The sequence below is a fragment of the Sceloporus occidentalis genome, unplaced genomic scaffold (assembly GCF_023333645.1).
Source record: "Sceloporus occidentalis isolate IW3139 unplaced genomic scaffold, rSceOcc1.0.p SCAF_2, whole genome shotgun sequence".
Lineage (NCBI taxonomy): Eukaryota > Metazoa > Chordata > Lepidosauria > Squamata > Phrynosomatidae > Sceloporus > Sceloporus occidentalis.
The window spans coordinates 93,604,444-93,625,989 of NW_028316982.1; the positions used below are offsets into that span (position 1 = coordinate 93,604,444).

The 21,546-nt window shown below is 42.5% G+C and overlaps 1 protein-coding gene across 1 annotated transcript in view; it reads right to left on the bottom strand.

The window, feature by feature from the left end:
- Positions 1–5,087: 5,087 nt before the first annotated feature.
- LOC149318715 (lipase member M-like) overlaps positions 5,088–21,546 on the bottom strand; it is a 33,204-nt gene continuing 16,745 nt past the window's right edge. The window contains exons 5-10 of the mRNA XM_089510340.1: positions 19,124–19,233; positions 17,848–17,984; positions 17,013–17,153; positions 11,274–11,345; positions 6,728–6,799; positions 5,088–5,444 (exon numbers count right to left, since the gene is read on the bottom strand). Of these exons, the coding sequence (XP_089366466.1) occupies positions 5,211–5,444; positions 6,728–6,799; positions 11,274–11,345; positions 17,013–17,153; positions 17,848–17,984; positions 19,124–19,233 (766 nt within the window). The 3' untranslated portion in view covers positions 5,088–5,210. The remainder of the gene's footprint in view (positions 5,445–6,727; positions 6,800–11,273; positions 11,346–17,012; positions 17,154–17,847; positions 17,985–19,123; positions 19,234–21,546) is intronic.

Sequence of the window (21,546 nt, forward strand, 5' to 3'; positions counted from 1 at the left end):
CAAAAAACCTGGAGGAGCAAAGTTTGGGAACTACTAGCTGCTCTGTTCTTAAAGGGGCAGAAGCTTAAGACTTGCTGGAGAGCCCAAACTGAAATGGTGGGGGAGAAAGGAGCCTCTCTTTAACTCTTTCCTCTCCAAAATATACAAAGGAGCAAAAAAAATCTGAATCTCCCTCTTTGGAGGTCTTTAAACAGAGGCTGGATGGCCATCTGTCAGGGATGCTTTGATTTGGATTTCCTGCATGGCAGAATGGGATTGGACTGGATGGCCCTTGGGGTTTATTCCAACTCTATGATTCTATGAACACTTTGAGTTAGAGAGCCCCAAGGGAGAAGCATGGGAGAGGGAGCACTGGGGAAGGCAGCAGAGATGGCTTTTTGGAGCTTGCCCTCACAGAGCACCAAAAGGCAAGCAGAGCAGCAGGGAAGTCTCGGGGGGGGGGGGGGTAGGGTTGCCATAAGTCAGGACCTCCAAACCGGGACAAATGTAGGACAAATGCAGGACAACATTTTCAAATGTAGGACACATTTTTAAAAATGGAGGACACGTGAAAAAAATCAGGCTTTTTTAGAAATGTTCATAGAAATGCATGTTTCTTAGGCATGATCAAAATGGAGGACATTTTGACATTATTCGTAGACAGATTGCAGAAATGTACTTCCCTTTCTGGCCACCCCCCTCTCCCCATTCCAAACAGCACCTTTGGGCATTGAACACTGCTTTATTTTAACATTGCCTCTTGCATATTTCAGAGGCTTATTCCACAACCAAACCCTTTGGTCAAGGGACTTTGGTTTTTCTTCATTTTGGCTTGTTTTGTCTGTATTCCTCCCCACTAAATAAAGGAGACATGAAATGGAGTTAATGGGTACAAGTAGTTAAACAAAAAAGTCTTGTGAGACTCTGTAGGCAAGAGGTGCACCATGTTAAGAACTGCATTAAGCACATTTAGGCTGCTGCCACACTGCTTTCACTCTCGTCACTCCATCCTATGGAATCCTGGGATTTGTAGTTTGTTGTGGTGCCAAGGCTGGGCTTTGAAATCTCAGGCATAAGAGAGGCAAAAGGCTTGGGCTGCATCTACACTGGAGAAATAATCTGGTTTGAGACCACTTTAACTGTCTTGCCTGAATGCTATGGAATTCTGGGAATGGTGGTTTGTTCCAGCACCACAGCAGAATGGCAGTTAACCCCTGGAAAGCTCTCTGACCAAGGTGACCAATGCCCTCACCCCAAAATGTAGGGCACCCAAGCAAAAAAAATGTAGGACATGGCCAAAAATAAAAGCTAAAAACACCCATGTACTTATAAATCCATGCTTCTTAGCCATGATCCAAATGGAGGACATTTTGAAATTTGACAGAAGAGGACATGTCCTGGAAAAGGAGGAGGATGCCTGGTCACCTTGTCTCTGGTCCAAAACACACTGCAGAAATAAAACAATGCTGGACTGAAATGCCCAGAGTTCCACACTGAGGAAATAATCCACTTCGAGAGTGACTTAACTGTCCTGGGTTAGTGCTGGGGAATGCTGGGAATTGTAGTACACTGTGGCCCCAGAGCTATCTCTGACAGGGAGTCCCATAACCCTCCAAACGTAGTTGAACTGCAGTGCCCAGAATTCCTCCCCAGGTGCATCCACACTGAGGAAATGGTCCAGTTTGAGACTGCTCAGTGCTGGGGAATCCTGGGAATTGTAGTCTATTGTGGCCTCAGAGCCATCACTGACAGAGAAGTCTCAATGTCTTCCAAACACTAGCATTCCCAGGATTCCCTAGCACTGAGTTAAAGCAGTCTCAAAGTGGGTTATTATTCCTGCAGTGTGTGTGAGAGATATAAAAGCTAGGGACTGGATTCATTTGGAGGATCTCTGTGTCCAAAACACACTGCTTGGACTGCCAGGGCTCAGTGCTATGGAATCCTGGGAATTGTAGTTTATTGTGGCACCAGAGCTCTCTGACAGAGAAGGCCAAATGCCTCACAGACCCCAGAATTCCAGAGCATTGAGCTTTGGCAGTTAAAGGGGTCTCAAAGTGCAGAGGGGGGGGGGGGAGAGAGCAAAGCCAGGGAGTGTGAATGAGCTCTGAGAGGAGGAGGAGGAGGAGGAGGAGGAGGAGGAGGGAGAGAGCCAAGGGAAGTGGCCAGGACCACCAGAGGAGCCCCTGCTTTTCCTCATCATCGCAGCCTTCTCACTGCTGGCAAGAGGCTCTGCCCCCAGCCAGGCAACGCCTCCATTCAGTCTCCTTTTGTCAAAAGAGCTCTGGTGCCACAAGAAACTACAATTCCCAGAATCCCATAGCACTGAGCCATGGATGTTTAAGGGGGGGTAAAACTATTTCTGCAGCCTTTTGCTACCCCAAAGCCTTCTATTATTTACCAGCAACTTACAAGGCAAAATCTCTTCCTTCACCAAGCCATTGAAAACCAACCCAAATGGAGGGCTGATTGCTTCTTTCCCATTGGTCAGCTTTGGGAGAAATTTGCATATTACAAGGAAAGGTGTTTAGGGCCTCAAAAACGATCCTGTGATAAAGAATTACAAGAATACTGAGTGCTATACATTTAAAAGATGAGGCATTTAGACTCCCAGGGAAACAGGAACCATTTATGGCCTTTTTTCCCCTCACTGTAACCTGGAAAGTAAGGCCTCTTGCAGGGTATATATACCAAGTGGGCTGGCCAATAGCTCTGAGTGGCAGGTCTCCTGAAGACCTGCTCTCTAGGCTATCCCAGGCAGGGAGGCGGGAAGGTGGCACACAGCCATGGGGAGGGGTGGAGCTGCCTCCAGGGCCTCGCTGGGGGGGGAGTCCTGGGGGTGGGGCCAAACTGGGGTGGGACCGTGTGGCCCCGCCCCAAACTGGGAAAGTCCCGCCCCCAGGTGGGATATGGCAACCCTACTCGGGGGCAGCAGCCACTCAGAGGAGCACCAAGAGGCAAGTGGAGCAGAGGGACTGTGACTGCACCCTTAACTTATCCACAGGTCATATTAAAACCCATAATATTGGCCTCCAAACCCCACCTCGACTTATACATGAGGTGGACTTATACACGAGTATATATGGTAATTAGATATACATCAATTCCCCTATAGAGGGATCCCCTCCCCTCGATTTGGAAATGATCTACTTGAACTGAGGAATCTTCCAGGATGCTCTGAATTCAGAAACACTCTCATGTCTCACAGGTTGACATATGAGGCACAAAAGAGCCAGGATCCCCCCTTCACTAAATGGTTATCTCAAATGCCCTGTAGACCACTATGCCTTCTCTTGTCATTTGCATTTCTTCCCCTTCAGCACTTTGGGTGCATCTAGACTGTAGAAAAACTGAAGTCTGACACCACTTGAACTGCCATGGCTCCAGCCTACAGACTCCTTGGATTTGTAGTTTTGAGAGGCACCAGCACTCTTTTGACAGAGGAGGTTAAAGACCTTTTAAAACTACAAATCCCAGGATTCCATAGGATGAAGCTATAGCACTTAAAATGTTGTCAAAGTGCATTATTTCTATAGTGTAGATGCACCCTGAGACAGTGGGAAGTTTATTGAAAAGTAATAAGGAAACAAAACAGCATAATGAGTTATGATGAAAGTGGTATGTGTACAATATGAGCAAGTTACTTTTCAGCTTGGTAATAATCTATAGGACAGATTTTTTTCAAAGAAAGTACTATAAGTTTTGGGTGGTAAAAATGATGTGAGCCTTGTTAAAGCAATTAGGTTGTACTGCCAACCTCAGATGGACGTGTTAAATGAAGCTGTGGTCCTACTCCATCCAACTCTGAGTCTCACTTCTTAATTTCTGGGTTGTGAGTCAGTATTGTTGTTCTGTGCCTATAAGTCATTTCTGACTTATGGCGATCCTAAAGCAAACTTATCCTGAAGTTTTCTTGGCAGGTTTGCCTTTGCCCTTCTCCGAGGCTGAGAGTGTGTGACTTGCCCAAGGTCACCTAGTGGGAATTCATATCATGGTTTCCAGAGCTGTAGTCCAATGTTCTAACCACTACACCACACTGTTTCCTCAGGGGTAATATATCACTATAAACATTACACAGTAGCAAGTGCTGTGTAATACAGAAGAAGAATTCCTCATTTCATGTATGATATTAGAGAGAGAGAGAGAGAGAGAGAGAGTGGAACAGAAACCCAAAGTATATGGTTATAGCAGTCCAGATGACATGCAAGCATTCTTGGGCTGTTCTAGACTAGCCCCTCTCCAGAATGATCAGCTTTCTGAGACCTCATAATAATGCAAAGGAAAGGCACTGTAGAAATACTTTCCCCCACTCTACCGCTTTATTAAATATCAGCAACATTAGAAGATCTGCTTACTGAGATGGATTACCATATATACACAACTATAAGTTAAAAAATGGATGCCCCAAAATTGACCCTAAAATCCTGGGTTGACATATATGGGTCAATACATTAATACTGCTTAGAAAGGTCCTGTCCCATGCCCCACTCTCCATGCCTGGCAGTGATCTCTGAAAGAGCTGCATAGGCTGTGGATGAGAGAGAGAGAGAGAGAGAGAGAGTGTGTGTGTGTGAGAGAAAGAGATGATTCTCTCCTCAATACAATTTTAAAACCTTCTCTCCCCATCCTCCTACTCTGGATCTCTCTCCCCACCAAATCCCCCATTTAACTCCACTTTCCTCCTTTCCCAATAAGATGTTAAAGCCTTCTCTCCCCATCAAACAGAGACTCAATCCAATGTTAAACCATCTCCTCCTGCACCTGGGAAGTGGTGTTAGATGGTTGGGAGAGGTCCAGAGAAGAAGGGAGGGAAGTGGTGTTTCCCCCCCTTTACATTCTTTGTTGCTGCCCCTAAGTCTTGCCCTCGACTTATCCATGGGTCATATCAAAATTCTTCCCTTGACTTATACATGAGGCCAATGTGTACACGAGTATTTATGATAAACAAAGAGATAGCAAAAATTTCACACACTTCCTCCCAATCAGCTTTTAGTGAATTCTTCATCATCTCAGTAACCTCTACCTTGTACTTGTGCCCCTCCCCACCTTTTTATTTTTATTTTTGCTGTAGACTTTAAAGAAACAACACCAAGATGGATTCTGGATATTTATTCATTACGTAAATGAGGTCTAATTCACTTTGGTTTTAAAATAATATTGTGTAGTATTATACACTTTTCATTTCTGTGTACATATACTAATTGATGAAAACTTCTTAACAGTTCTTATTGGAATTATGGATATGCCTTCATAATCTCAATGATCTCCATGTACATTTTCTCTGGTGCATCAAGCCCCCATACAAAATCTAGATGTTGCCATTCAGGAATATGCTTTTGATAAATAAGGTTACTTATCCGTGAGGACAACATTGCTATATCTCTTGAATCTGCAAAGAAATCTTGCCCACCTGTCCACATGGCAAGGGGGATTTTTATATCTTCTAGTTTGTAGATTAAAGGTGTTGTCTGGGGGAAAAACAATAAAGGGTTTGACATTGCTAGATTTTCAAATATATAACAAAATAGGCATTTTTGCATCACTAAAAATTTCTTATAGAAATCTTTCGAGCTGACAAAATTGTATGTATGTGTGTAGCATACATTTGTAGTTACCCTCTATTTGTTTGTTCTCCTTATATTCAGGTGTATAAGAAGAATAACAGCCTACTGTATTTGTTTGTTCTGCATGCCCTTTGAATAGCTTGTGGCTGTCATAAACATGTAGATATGCACAATTAGAAGATGCTTGAACTAATATTTCTTGGGATCTTTCCTTGGGCTGATCCAAAATAAAGATCCCTTGTCACAGTATGAATTCAACATAATTCTGTGTGATAAATTCAGTGTGAATTTAATATAACTGTGTGATGTAGTTATTATTATTATTATCATCATTATCTTATATCCCGCCTTTCTCCCACTGTAGGGACTCAAAGTGGCAAACAACAATATAAAACAATACAATTTAAAAACAGTAAAACATTAAAATAGATAAATATAAAATTTAAAAAGATTAAACAATTGTAAGTGTTAAAACAGTTAAAGATTAAAATGTAACATGTTAAAAACACACACTTTAAAATTTATATTGCACAACATTTAAAACCCAGCCCTTATCAGCTTAAAATGCCTGACTGCACAAAAACATCTTCACCCGACACTGGAAGGATAGTAGGGATGTTGCCATCCTGGCCTCTCTAGGGATGGAGCTCCAAAGCTTGTGAGCAGCCACTGAGAAGGCCCTCTATCTTGTTCCCACCAAATGTGCCTGAGAGAGTGGTGGGACAGAGAGAAGGGCTTCTCCAGATGATCTCAAGACTCTAGTGGGCTCATACGGGGAGATACGGTCCTTCAAATAACCTGGGCCCAAGTTTTATAGGTCAAAACCAGCACTTTGAATTGTGCCTGGAAATAGACTGGCAGCCAGTGGAACTGTTGAAACAAGAGAGTTGTACACTTTCTGTAGCCAGCTCCAGTTAACAACTTGGCTGCAGCTCTTTGGACCAGATCTATGTCTTTAAGGTGTCACTTCTCTGATTTTTGCCGTAATTGATTGACATGGCTACCCCACTGGGGCATCATAAAATTTGCCAGAATGGACTAGTCAGCAACCTCCTTCAAGATGTATCAGCCTGGGATTATAAACATTATGGGCAGTCAGAACTCCACAGAGAGTCATGGCCCGGTCTGTTTAGTCCTGGATAGCATCTAACTATTTTGCATAATACCTTTTTTTTTTACTGTCCTACCTGATTGTACTTTTTCTTATTCTTTTCTGTGGATCCATAGTCATATGCTTGAAACAGCTTTGAATTACGAATCTAGAGTTAAAAAGTTTATAGAATTGTGGTTAGTGTTTTATAATAATTGGTATTTTCTAGGGTGTTGTGTAGTGGCCTGAGCATTGAACTATGGCTTTTGGAGAGTTTGAATCTCTCCTCAACCATGGAAAACTACTGGGTGACCTTAGGCAAGTCACACTCTCTCAGTCTCATCTTGACAATCTTTACAATTCAGTTTCTGTTATGTTCTATTCTAGAAATGCTGTTTCCTGTGTTGAGAATGCTGTGTTCTGAGAAATAAATAAATAAAGACATTTAAAAATTACTCATTCCATGCTGAAATTAGTGAAAAATTACACCCTCAGTATTCACATAGAGGCTGAGCTAAACTATATTAGTCATACTTTAATTTCAGTGAAATAAAAGAAATTTCTCCCCCCTCCCCTCCTATTTCTTTATCACCCACCTTTTCCCCATTCTGGGGACGCAAGGCAGTTTACACCAGTTAAAACAAACATAGCTAAAAAAGTATCTCATATCAAAGTTAAAAAGACTATTAAAGTATCAATAAAATTAAAAACATAACATTCATAAGAAAGTGACAACTAGACAATACAGCATATTATGCAAGACCCATTCACCTTAAGCAGTCAGTCTTCAAAGCTCTGCTAAAACAAAAATGGGCACATTGAGACGGAATAAAAAGACCAGAACACTCAGATTATGTCCCCATTTTTTCTGATTTATTTTGGAGACTCATATGCATTTTGTTTATGAGAGAATATTTCCTGTTAACCCCTGGTACAATCAGAGACTTTTTAATACCAGCTCCATGTTTTGGTTTAGTTTATCCCAATATAAAATTGAAAAGCCCAGCGACAAAATCAGGGACTTTTCAATCAGTCTGGGTGCACCCAAAGTCATCACCTGCTTCCATAAAGATAGAAAGGAGGCTGCCATTCTAACCTATCTAGGGAGAGAATTCCAGAGCCTGGGAGGAACCACCAAGAAAAACCTTTCCCATGTTCCCACCAGGTATATTGTGAGAGTAATGGTCAGGGAGAAGGGCCTCCCCAGGATACCAAGAAATGGCCAGATTTATACTGAAGCACATTCTCCTCCTGATAACCTGGGACTGAGCCATATTGGGCATTATAAATCAAAGCCAGCACTTTGAATTGTGCCCAGAAACAAACCAGCAGCCAGTGGCACTGTTGTAACAAAGGAGTGATTTGCTTTGGGACGTTAAAGGAACAATATAGCGATGCTGTGTGAAAATCTTCTATATGGAAGTAGGTGATCCCTCAGATAGGTTGGACCCAAGCCATGTAGGGCTTTAAAGGTGATAACCAACACCTTGTACTGTAGCCGGAAGCCAATAGGCAGCCAGTGGAATGACTTTAAGATGGGTGTTATGTGGTCACTCCTAGATTTTCCGGTGACCAACCTGGCTGCCATATTCTATACTAACTGAAGGTTCTGAACTAAGCACAAGGGTAGCCCCATGTAGATATTCAAATGTTCCCCCCAAAAAACATAGGATCCCTATGGCAAGGGTAGGGTAGGCATGCTGCAAGGATGAGAGAACCACTTTTGAGACCCTCCTGCATCCCCACCATCTTCATGACCCTAGAATTAATCCATCTCACAGTACCACTTCATCGCTGTCACTCCCTGCCTGGCCTTGCCTCCACAGAAAAGGTTAGAAAGACAAAGGTTTAGAAAAAAGGCTAAAGGTGGGAGAAAGCAGATTATAAATATAGGAAAGATAGAAAGATTAAAGTCTTTAAAATAAAGCAAAGGAATGAGTGGAAAAAGGAAAACACAGCTTAGACAAAGCTGAGACAGGAAATAGAGTGAAGGATGCCATGAAATCTACTGGGTAACCTTGGGCAAGAGACATGGGAGATTATCGCACTGGGTTCTGAGAACGTTCTCATCCCGTGATGAGAACGGAACGCATTTGAGTATACCGCACGTATGTGTTCCAATCGGGTTCTCAGAACGCTTAAATGTGTTCCAAATGTGTTCCAGGAGGGTACAGATATGAATGTGTTCCCAGAGAGCTGAAACGTGATGAGAACGTTCCAACAGAAGTGTGTGCGATATTCTTATCTGTTCTCAAATCCGTTCTCGCATTCCTCCGTCTCCTGATTGGCTGAAAGAATGACAGGCAGGGAGGGAGGCAGGCAGGCGAGCGACTGCAGTGAGGGAAGGTGTGTGTGTGTGAGGGGGGAAAGAAGGAGGGAGGGAAGGGAGGAAAGTTGGGACAAGTGAGAAAAGAGGAAAGAAGGGAAAGAGAGAGAAAGAGAGAGGGAAACAGGGGGGCCAGAGCAGAGAGCAAGAGGGAGAGGGTCTGGCTGCTTCTGCGGGGGCCTCTAGTGTCATGTCCAGTGGGGCTCCTGTGCTGTCACAATGCAGGAGGCAGGGATGCCCAGGACCTTCTCCTCCTTCCCTCCAGGAGGGAACCCACAAAAGCTCCTCTGTTTGGAGCACCACAGAAAAGCAAGCAAACAACTCCCAGAATTCCATAGCAAAGAGCCAGACAAGAGTTAAATCGGGGAGGGAAGCTCACAACCTGAAGGCACACATTACATGCACACACACAGGAGCAAAAGGGTGTCAAGCTGCCAAAAAGGGGAAATGGGATGACAGCAGAGGACTCTTCTTTTCTAACTGGTTTAAAGAGCTGCAGTGGCTGCCGGAGCTCTGCCCTTGGTCCAGTCCCCTCCCTTTCCTTCCGCTTGAAGGGACCTCCGTGGAGCTCCCTTAAAGCCCAGGCTGCCAAGGAGGGGACTCTGCCCTTGGCCCATCAAGTTACATAAGTTTTATCCTATTTTCTTCAAACATATGCCAGCATATGAAGCCCCAGCATTTTATAGGGGCTTGCCTTCCTTCCCTCCCAAGAGAATCCTCAGACTCCCTTCGGAGGGAAGACAAGATGGGAGGGGGGGATGCTTGCCTTCCTTTCCTCCCAAGAGAATCTTCGGAGGGAAGACTTCTCAGTGAGGCTGAGAAGCACTCTCCCAGCCAGAGTCCCTAGGCTTACTGAAATCCCCCACCTCCCTTCCCCATAGAAATCAATCCAAAAACTGAGTTTAAAAGGAGCAGAGGCAAGCCCTTTGGGTCTGCATCTGGGAGAGATTTTAAACTCCGTTTTTGGATTGATTTCTATGGGGAAAGAGGGGAGAGGGAGAGATGGCAGGACATCCCCATAGCCAAGCAAGCTCTGCCTCCTCAGATGAAGACCCATAGGGCTCTCTGCTCTTTAAGCTCCGTTTTTGGATTGATTTCTATGGGGAAAGAGGGGAGAGGGAGAGATGGCAGGACATCCCCATAGCCAAGCAACCTCTGCCTCCTCAGATGAAGACCCATAAGGGCTCTTTGCTCTTTTTTAACCTCCATTTTTGGATTGATTCCTATGGGGAAGGGAGGTGAGGGATTTCAGTAAGCCAAGCCTCCCTTTTTCCTCTTTCCTGGGAGCAGCGCCTCTCCCGAGCCGTCCAACCTCTGAGTGGCGACGTCATCAGAACACAGCCCACAAAACGTAATACAGCAAACCGTTCTGAGAACGGTTTCGCTGTGCGGTAAAATGCAGTTCTGATCACGTTCTGATCACGTTCTAGTTTACTAATGCAGTAATATCTGTTCCAGGAATGTTCTCATCACGTGATGATAGGAACGTTCTCAGAACGCAGTGCGATAATCTCCATGCTCTCAGCCTCAGGGGAAGGCAATGGCAAACCTCCTCTGAACAAATCTTGCCAAAAACCTCCATGATATGTTCACTTTAGGATTGCTGTAAGACAGAAATGACTTGAAGGCACACAACAACAACAACAACAACAACACAATGGTGGGGGTTGCTCCCCTGGTGGTGACTCCCTCTAAGTCAGTTTTCTGTCTACCAGAGAAATGAGAAGGATCAACCCATGATAAGATGTTTTCCTTCTCCATTACTGAAAAAAAATACATGACTAATTTTATTTATTCCAATGGGATTGAGATGTGTGTAAATTAGCTCCTTTTCATACTTCAAGAATATGAATTGAATTGAAAATTAATTAATTTATTAATATTAATATTTATTCTTTTCTGCTATGGATGGATGCTTTAATAAACATATAGGGTTGGATCCAGAATTAGTTGTCCTTAGAGTAGACCTATTAATATCAATGGCTAATATGCATTCCATCAAACTGAGTCGGTCTATTGTAATAGCCAGTGTTGGATAGTGATTTGAGTGCTGGACTAGGAGTACAGGAAACTAGGGTTGAAATCCTCACAGAGCCATGGAAAACGAGTGGGTGATCGTCAGCAAGCCACACACTTTGGGCCTCAGAAGAAGGTAATAGCAACCTCCTTGGAACAAATCTTGCCAAGAAAACCCCAAGATAGAATTATCATAAACTGAAGTTGACTCGAGGGCATATAACAAGAACACTGAATCTGTGTATGAGTGAAGGTGGATTCAAATCATAATGAATATAGAATATATGAAAAGTCAATATACCTGGCGCCAATGAAGACCATTCTGTACAGATGTTCCTGCGGGATTATGTGCTATATACATATCAAGCCGGCTCTGAAATAAAACATTTGGTAATCATAATATGTCTTAAGGAATAGAACATATTGCCTAACTAGAATTCAAAAGCATTTTATTGGATTATAAATCCATATTGTGGCAATAACTTTATTAGACAAATCGAAAAGGAACAAAGGAGGGTGAAAACATTTGAGATATTCAGATCTCTTCATCAGCTAAGATATTTAAAAGTCAGGGAGGAGGAAGAGAGGAATGAATTTACTTTAAAGTCAGGTCTATCTGTTGTTTCCTAAGGAACAGTGGAAGGAATTATTTGGAAATTCACAAACAGGCCTCACAAACAGGACACAGAAAATTCTGAGCTTCCTCTAAGTGAGATCCCTGAGTGCCACTTGGTCTTGGCCCAGATGCAGTAAGAAGTTTGGGTGTTGGAGTAGGACTCTGGAGAGCAGGGTTCGATTCCCAGCTTGGCCATGAAAAACCCACTGAATGACATGGGGCAAGTCACATACTCTCAGCCCATGAAAGGTTTGCCTTAAATCAGAAACGACTTGAAGGCACACAACAACAAAATTGCTCTTGCTGCATATGTGCAGCCAAACCTGGAGTTGTGCCTGCAAGAACATAGCACCTTCTTTGTCTTTCCACTCTGATCAGAACAGCTTCAAGCCAAACCAAGAAAATATGTGGCATATTTATATGCAAAAAAAATGCATATGGAGGCAGGCAGATAGCAGCAGTGACGGCGGAGAATCAGATGGCTGTTTTGGTTTCCCAACATAGTTCTGATTACAACATATTCTCCAGCATTTAATAGATGAAAAATGGGATATATGTGGCTAAGAGATATCAGAATGTGGTCAAGATGGCAAAAGTTATTAAAGAGGAAAAAGAGATGAGCTAGATGAAGCTGCAGTAGTTTGCTTTTCGTGTTGTAGTGGTTTCAGTGTTTGACTCTGGAGACCAGTATTTAATTCCCAACTCAGCCATGAATCCCACTGGGTGACTTTGGGCATGTCAGGTGCTCTGAGCCTTAGAAGAAGGCAATGGCAAACCTCTTCTGAACAAATCTTACCGAAACAAACAAAAAAAACCCAAAAACCTAACTCGAAGGCACACAACAACAATGACAAAACTGGAAAGGGGACGATTCTGCTTCCTCCACTCTCCTCTCCCACTGCTGAGGTAACTGAGTACAAACTACTCTTTTGTTTTGAACTCAGTTTCCATAAACTGAGCTAAGATGAGTGTGGGTGGGGTTGGTGGTCCAATCTTGGGAAGGCCTCCTTTGGGGTCCATGTTCCCACTTCATGGGAAAACAAACTATTTAGAAGTCGTAAGGGTGAGGCTTTCAACATAACAGTGATTTTAATAACTCAAACAAACTAGGCATGCCTCTCCGGCGACGAAACTTCAGAATAGTCTGAAAAGGAGTAGGGACCAGTTACCTCACTGTCCCTCTCCACAGTCCTCTTCTATTCCACTCCATGTTGTGAGGAATGGATGGTTTTATGAGTGAAAAGTGGCATTAGAAGACTGAACAAAATGGAGATTCGCAATGCATGATATGGGAGTTACCTGGCAAGGGAAGCGAGGATTTTTGATCCTGTTGGTGAGGTGATGGTGCATCTATGAAAACCAAGATGTAGCTGCCAAGAGTTATCTATAAGGAAAGGACATTCCATCCAAGGGTTGGTATGAACTGCAAGAAGTTACAGAATGTTTGGACATGGACTGATATGTAGAGAACTCATCAATCAAGGAAATTTCTGTCTGAAGGCCAAAGGGCAGTGGACATTAGAAGTGGAGAATCAGAAAGCCTTAAAAGAGAGAGTTTTCCCAACCAGAAGTGTGCTCCTGGATCCGTGGCAACAGGGCTCCCACGCCTTCATGAAGACGCCTGATCAATGGCTTCAGTGAAGTGCCATCTGTGTTTGTGAGTATTGTATGAATGGTGTGTGTGAGAGCTCTCTTGGTACTTGTATTTGTTTATGTCTGTGTATTCCAATAAATATTACATGCATAGTGTCTAAAACCAAATTTGGTGTCTCTTTGTCTGTGTCAGCCCTGCTCTGAAAAAGTCCACTGGGAGGGAGATTTCCACTGCACACTCTCAGGTTAAACAGGTTGCCCTTAAGATCTGGGCATAACAACGTGGGGCCTGCTCTTCTTCCGGAGCTCCTGCCCGAAGGGGTCTGAAGGCCCTCTCTGCTGCTTCCACCTCCGCTTGAGCCCTATCAGGGGTCCGTGTGTCTCTCATGAGGCACCTTTCCTTACACTTCCACCAAATTTCCTCTGCTCCCGGAAGTCTAGGGCCGGTCCGTCCCAATCTGGGATGGAAACACCTTCCCAACGAGGGCTAGCCGGGTGAGCAACGTGGTGAGGTCCTACCTGCCGGTGACGGAGTGATGCACCAAGAAGCCATGGCCGGCCCAGGGAGTGGAGAACTCTCACCTCTCCCTCTTCCGCCGTCCTCACCGCGAGCTCCTCTTCTGCGTCGTTGTCTCTTCCCCCCAGGCGCCTCTCCCTCCAACCTAAAAGGGCTCCCTTGCTCCACCCCCAACTCTCGGGGCCATCTCCCCACTTCCCAAGACACTTCCACCTGTGTGGGCTCTCCACCTCTCTCCTTCTTGTCCTCCCCAGGGTCATCCTGCCTGTCTCTTTCCTTCTCCGCCTGCTCAACCCGCACCTCCTTCACCAATTCTCTAGAATGAGATAAGAGTAAAAGTCGGAGAAGGAAAGAGAAACTGGAATGTTTTAAAAGCAGCAGAAAAAGTGGGGTGACAGAGGGTTAATTGAGACTTTCCTGCCAAATCAGGATGGAGAGTATGCTATAAGAGATCAGGCAAAGGATCAGGATCCAGTGTGGAAGCGAGTTTTCTTTTAGTAACTAATAAATAGCTTGTCTTAGGGAAGTGGGGCTCTGTAAGGAGGCAGTTCAAATTGATTTTATGTTGCACTGTTTTCCCCCCAATAAAACTTGTATTATTGGGCCCTTGTGGCACTAGGCTCCCCTCACACTAAAAAGCACTGTTTTCAAAGGAACCATGAAACCAGGACTGCTCTCTCTCTCCTATCATACCTTCAGAATCTTTTCAGAATTGTAGTTTTTGTTCACTCTAGAACTGTATCACACATAAACATTTGGCACTGCCTATCAAGCACCATCTCTTTTCCTAATTTGGTACACATGTGGAGATGCACATACACATACAGGTTTCCCCACAGAGATATAAATAAAAAGTTTTAAAGGCTTATCCCCATACATTTCTATGTTCATGCATGTCTTTCTGTTTCCTCTCTCCACATATCAGGATAGATCAGACTTCTCAGCAGTCTAAATTAATCAATGGCGTAGTGGCTTGAAATTAGATTCCACATTTATTTATTGTTTCTTCCTCATTGTCTCTGTCCCATGCTCCATTCTCTCTCTCTCTCTCTCTCTCTCTCTCTCTCACACACACACACACACACACACCCCCCTAATTTCAGGCCACTGCTCCACTGATTAATTTAGGCAGTCGAGAGATCTGATCTATCCTGACCTGTGGTGACAGTGGGGAGACAGACACACATGTGTGCATATGCATGAAACTGTAAGGGGATTTATATTGATGTGAGGGAACCTGTATGTGGGTGTCCGTGTGCATGCCATATGCTTGTACTTGGTGGGCAGTGCCAAATGTCTGTGTGCAGTTTGGTTTTAGCATGAACAAAGGCTGCAATGCTGAAAGGATTTTGAAAGTGAGATCGGGGATAGACTAAAGTAGTCTTGATTGTACTATGGACTTTATCACATGGGGAAAATCGAGAGTTTAAGTAGTGATTATCCTGTGAAAGTTGTGGGAATGCAATTAAGATTTTTGCACAACATTGCAATTAAAGAGCCATTATCCCGGAAATAACTGTGCAATAAACAGCAACAAATCATTCATGGGAATCCCATGAATGATTTGTTGCTGTTTATTCCTTGGTTATTCCATGGTTATTGAAAAACACGCATGAATAACAAACAGGACTTAATAAATGTATTAGCAAAGTGTTTTTAGCTTCTGCTTTCTTCAGCTGGTCAAAATAAAAATGAGATGCAACCATGGTGGCAGTTTAGAACTGTTAACATCTTAAGCAGATGATGGTGCTACATATCATCCTCTAGGGTGAGGCCATGAGATGTTAAAGTCTTAAGTCCGTGGGTTTCTTATAACCACAGTATTTGAAATTGGCAAAGGAGTCAGGCAAGGCTTTATTCTACCACCCTACTGTTTCAACATGTATGCAGAAAATACGCACAAAAAGCAGGTTTAGACTCAGAAGAAAGAGCAGTGAAGATAGGTGGAAGGAACATCAACAATCTATGACATGTTGATGACACCCTAATACTAGTGGAAAACATTATAGACTTGGAACAATCACTAAGGAAAATTTAAGAAGTGCAAAGGCAGACTTACTGCTGAACATAAAGAAAACAAAAATAATGACCATGATGGAGCTGCATAAATTCAACCTAGATAATGAAGAAATAGAAATAATTAAAGATTCCCTGTACTTCAGACAAAACATTGATCAGAATTGAGATTGCAATCAAGAAATAAGAAGACTAGGAATGGGAAGGGCAGCTATGAAAGAACTGAACAAGATCCTAAAGTGCCAAGATATACAACTATGCATTAATGTTGGAATCATCCAAGCCATAGTGTTCCCCATCACCATATACAGATGTGAGAGATGGGCAGTGAAGAAAGTGGATAGGAAGAAAATCAACTCATTTGAGATGTAGTGCTGGAGAAGCCTGAACTTGCCCTGGAAACCAAGATGGGGGGACTGAGGCTGTCAAATTTTGGCCATATCATGAGAAGGCATGACTCATTGGAAAAGACACTTATGCTATGGAAGGTGTCTACCGTCTGGTAGTAAGAACGAGAAAAAGACCAGATGGCTACATTCAATCAGGGAGGTCACGGACCTGAATTTTCAGGACCTAATCAGAGCAATGGAGAATGTCTCGTCCACAAGGTCGCCAGATACCAATAACTACAAATGATGTTTCACATTAGAATATCCTATCCTCTGGTTGCTCAATCTTTCCTAGTCAGGATTACAGATTTTGGATTCCTGAAACATGTACTAAAGCCAGAAATAGGACTGCAGGACCAGCAGCTGATTACCTATAAGAATATCTATGGTACAGGCCATCAGCACATCATATTTCTGCACACATTGCTGGGGCCATGCCAAGATTGCTAAGGAAACACTACTCAGTCACTATTCCACTGATTAAACAGGGAACAGCTGGGAGGAAAAAGAAGGCTCTTGCTGCTGCTCAGTTGATCAAGGCCAATGAAAACTTACATCTCTACCCCACACTTAACCCCCAAATAATGTATCTTTCAGCTTCGCAATTTTTCTTTTGCTGGTTAAGTAGTTCACTACAAGTATTCCATTTCTTTTACTGGTTAGGTAGTTCAAGGTTGAAGTGATCAACTACCAAATAAAGAGTGCTGATCCTTACTAGCAAAAATAATATCTCTAAATGCAGTGATTTATGATGGAGCTCAGTATTTTCTGTCTTGAAACTTCACCAAGGCCTCTAGTGGCAGAGAAAGTATGGCATGTCTTCCAATTCCATTCTAAACCTATTGAATCTGAATACAAGCCTCCCTCAGATTTCTCTTAAATGTTGGCGGGAAAAAGATTCTCACTTACCATGTTTAAATTGGGGGGGTTATATCCTGATATGAAAAATAGAACGTTGGTACAAAATTGAGGGTGATGAGTACACAATGCAGTGGCTGCCTTTCTTAGATATGTAGGGTACTGAAAAAGTCCTTTGTTTCCGAATATGATCTGAAATACATGGCACTGGAAATTAGCTACAGCAGAATAAGAATGTGAATGTGTATAGGTCCTGTTCTCACTGAATTTCTGAATGTCCCACCAACCTGCTTACTCCATTCCATTTCTGTACATGGTCATGAGAAATATTCTATCCCTCAACATGTGCATATTCATGGCAATGCATAATTTTTCCTAATTCAAAATATATACATTTTGTATGCATTTTTCTATTATAAATTTTGGCAGAATTTTACTTTGGCCAAGGAATATCTGCATGCATTAAAAAAAAAAAAACACCAAACATCTTGCATTTAAAAAAAACAACCTATGGTTAACTGGAAATGTATTACATTTTAAAAAAATGTTTTTTAAAAAATGCCCCCCTGATTTTTCTCACCAAACAAGTGACTATCTGTGAACAATGTTTTGTTCATAACTGTTTTTTCCCATAAACTGCCACAATCTTGGTGCAAATTGTACCCCTACCCCATGCAGAATAATTTCCTAAACATTTAAGATCTGTGAATTCTGGGTGACAATTATACAGAAATAGTCAGGGAAACTTACTTCCATAGACCTTTAATTATATGGTATATAAGCTGTTTTGAGTTTGCTGCAAGAAAAAGTGGGGTCAATGTTTAAACAAATAGTCTGTTGGTTGTAGCAATCAGTAGTCATAGAAGGAAAACTCAGAAAGACTTACACGAAACATTATTTCAGAAAGCTTAGCCAGTTTTGTGAGGGGGGTTCTAGCAAATGTTACGGTGGTTACAGGTGCCAGGGCAAAAAAAACTTTGATTCTTTCAGTCAGTTTTGGATAAGTAGAAAATGCTATGAGACCTGAGAAAATAAAAGACATCCTAAGCAAAGAAACTGACAGTTTTTGCAAGTAGGTAATTGTATATTGAAAGACTCCCACTAACTAGCATGTGAAGTGTACAGAGAAATGTTGGGACCACTGACACATTAACAGAGAACTAGAAGTGAAATTGCATCACTTCCAGTTCCTATTTTCAGTGCTATGCCCTTTTGGTGGGTGGGCTGGGAAAGATATATCAAGTAAATGACTATGTTTGGAGGTGATTTTAGGTTTATAGGGGGATGAACCCAGGCAAAAAGCAGATTATTTTAAAGTAAAGACACTATTACTCCCCAACTTTTTCCCAGTCCAAAACTCAAGTCTGCCTACAAAGGTAAATAATAAATAAATAATAAATAATAAAAACAGACACAGATTAAAAAAAATTCAAATCATACAAAATACAGAGGCCTCACTAGGTATGGGGACATCCTGGGGTGGGGTACACCTGGGGGTGCGGTACACCTGGTGAAACTCTCTCAACTACTAGATGAGTGAGAAAGAGCACTGGCTCCCTTTCTTGTTCACCCAGCAGCTATGCCAGGCCTGAAATGAGTCCTCTTCTGGGGGGGGGGGCATTCCTTCTGTTTGGAGTGTGGTTACTGGGTGAGCAGCTATGCAAGACCGCAAACAGGCCCTCTGGAGGCCGCAGTGCTACCCAGATCATCATCAGCTGCTGCTGTGGAGGGGGGGGGTCTTCATTTGGAGTCTGTCACAGCTGCACGGGCCAACCAAATGGGTCCAGCTGGCCAGCCAGAGAGGGCAAGCAAATGAAGCAGCAGGAGAGAGGGAGGGTGCTGCTGTCTGCTGCCCATTCTGCATGTCCCTTTCCTGGAGCCAAACTGGGTGACAACAACCTTGGTGAAACCACTGCAAAAATATAACTAAACTAATACTAGAATTAAAAAGCAGCTAAAATCATGACCATCAACACAACAAGAAGAAAGAAACAGTAGCTGGAATGGAGCTTGAGCATAGGTGGAATTCACCTTACGTGGGGAGTCTGGAATGAATCTCCCGCGTAAGGTGAGGTTCCACTGTATTTTACGTGCTAAAGGATCATTGCCTTTCCTGAAATTACATTAAATATTCACCAAAAAGGATGATACCAGTAACTTACCTACTGTTGAGCCTTCAGAATGGCCTATAAAATATAGTTGTTCCTGGGCAGTTTTCTTCAAGATGAAGTCTATGATGGCAGGAATGTCATAATATCCCATCTCATGAAAACTAGATAAGAAATACATGTAAGAATATTTAAAAAGTGTTAATCGTCTATTGGGTTAGCAGTGTCTAAGCTAGAGTTAGTACAGAAAAATGAAAGATACATGAAAAATGTGATCTGGCTCTCAACAAAATAATCTGATATTTTTTTTATCCACCAGAAAGAAAGTAAGAGTAGATTACCAAATGGCAGTGCAATCATGGGGGAAAACATGGACACCTGTACAGGAAGAGGGCTAACTAAATGTTCCTCCTCTTTCCCCTGTACAGATGAGAAAGGGAAGAATAATGCAGCTCTTATTCTGATCTGTAAGGTGAAGCTAAGCATCTGCTTTCTTTCTCTTAGGAGAAGGAAGCCTGTTATCAGTTTTCATTATTAGTAGTGCTGTCTCAGTTGTGAATATTTGCTTTTTAGCACAGGTGAAACATCTGTGCCAAAAGATTAGGAAACTGCTTTTCATTTCTGTCCATTCTCTACCTTGTATACTAGATATACTCTGACTTGTATAAGTAAATACAGCCTCACTTATAGTTTTTGTGTGGGTTTTTCGGGCTATGTGGATGTCTTCTAGAAGAGTTTATTCTTGACATTTCACCGCCATCTGTGGCTGGTATCATCAGAGAATACTGGCATGGAGGTGAGTGGTGTGTGTGTACACACACATACACACACACACACACATACACTGTGTGACCCTAGAGTGATTTGCATGTTGAGCTGTGAATTGTTCTGTTGTGGAATGGCAAGGCCTCAGAGTGGGAAGTTATGCAAGGAGGATTTGTGCCTGTTTAATTTGTGATCTGCTGAGGAAAACCCTGATCCTGGGTGGCTGGCTGAACTGAAGAGTTTTTGACCAGGGTGTGTTTTCTCCTGGTGATTTTGTTGGTTGGGTCTTGTTTCCGTTTTTTTGTATATTGCAGGATCCAGGAGATCTTTGATTTTTTGTTTGTTTGTATGGTTTATGATTATTGTGGCATTGCCTTTCTCTTCATGGAGAATGATGATTTCAGGGTCTGAACTGAGGTCCTTGATGTCTTTTCTTTCTTTTTTTGGTTATGTTGCTGGGAGTGGTTTTGCCTTCCACAGAATCCTTGATGTTTCTCCGCTTGTATCTCCCACTTCCTCCTCTGGGAGATGGTGGAACCTCATTCATTTGTGAGTTTCCAGCCTGTATTCATTGCCTTGGTCCAGTCACAGTATAAGTTTCCTGGGATATCTAGGAACTTCCTATACTGGGAAAGCAGCTGCAGTCTTGTGATGGTCATGGCCTTCCAACATTTCACAGAGACAACTCCTGACGTGGGACAGAAAAACCTCACTAGTATGAGTTGCTGACTTGATACACTCTACTGGTGGACCGGCAGAAACTCTACAGTATAGAGCTGAGAGTCATGAGTCAGGTACAATACCTTCTCTGATTTTAATAATTTCTCTCCTTCCTGTCTACCTTCAGCCTCTCTGCCCTTCTTCCCACCCTCTCTCTTTTAGTTGCATTAGTCCATTTCAAATTATCTTTTGTAACCAAATTTGTGTGTCACTCACTATTCAATAATATTTTAAAAAATGATTGAAAAAGTGTCAGGGAATCCTGGACTGACCATCATCATTGCAGTTCAAGTCTTCTTCTGTGCAAAATTTGCTCTTTTTTAAAATGTAGAAATGTAGTTTTCCTATCATTACCTTCTGGTAAAGAATTCAAGTATTAAGAAAATTCTGTGTGCAGAAATTGCTGTTTTCTGTACAGACACGCATATACACCCACACAAAACAAGGTGCCAGTTCTGTGCAAAACGCAGCATTTTGGCACAGAAATATTATTTTCTGCAGAGAAAGTGCTATTTCCTGCATAGAAATTGTTACTTACTGAAGAAAATGGGTCCATGTGAAAATTTTGCGCAGAAAAAGCCAGAGCTGCAGATCATCTTTGTAAACAGTACAGTTTTGGAAGACTGTCTTGTAGAGGGAAAAAATATTGATAAAATTATTTGTCCTTTCTTTTTATAATAAAATTAGCTAGGAACTACATCCCTATGATTCCATGGTTAGCATGATGGCTTAAACATAGCTTCCACATCATTATGATTACCAAGATAGTGTTTGGCACATTTATAGAGAATGATGCACTGAACTGTCTAGGGAACCTGGATGAGTTCCCCATAAAACTATTATATTTAATGTTCCAGGCCAATACAACACTCTGGAGCCATGCAAGCATTCCTCAATTATCATTTGCCTTCTTACTTTTTCTCTCTCCATCCTTCCTATTCTGATTCTTGCCATCACCGGCCTCTTTATCTTTATGTCCAGCTTCTTTTAAT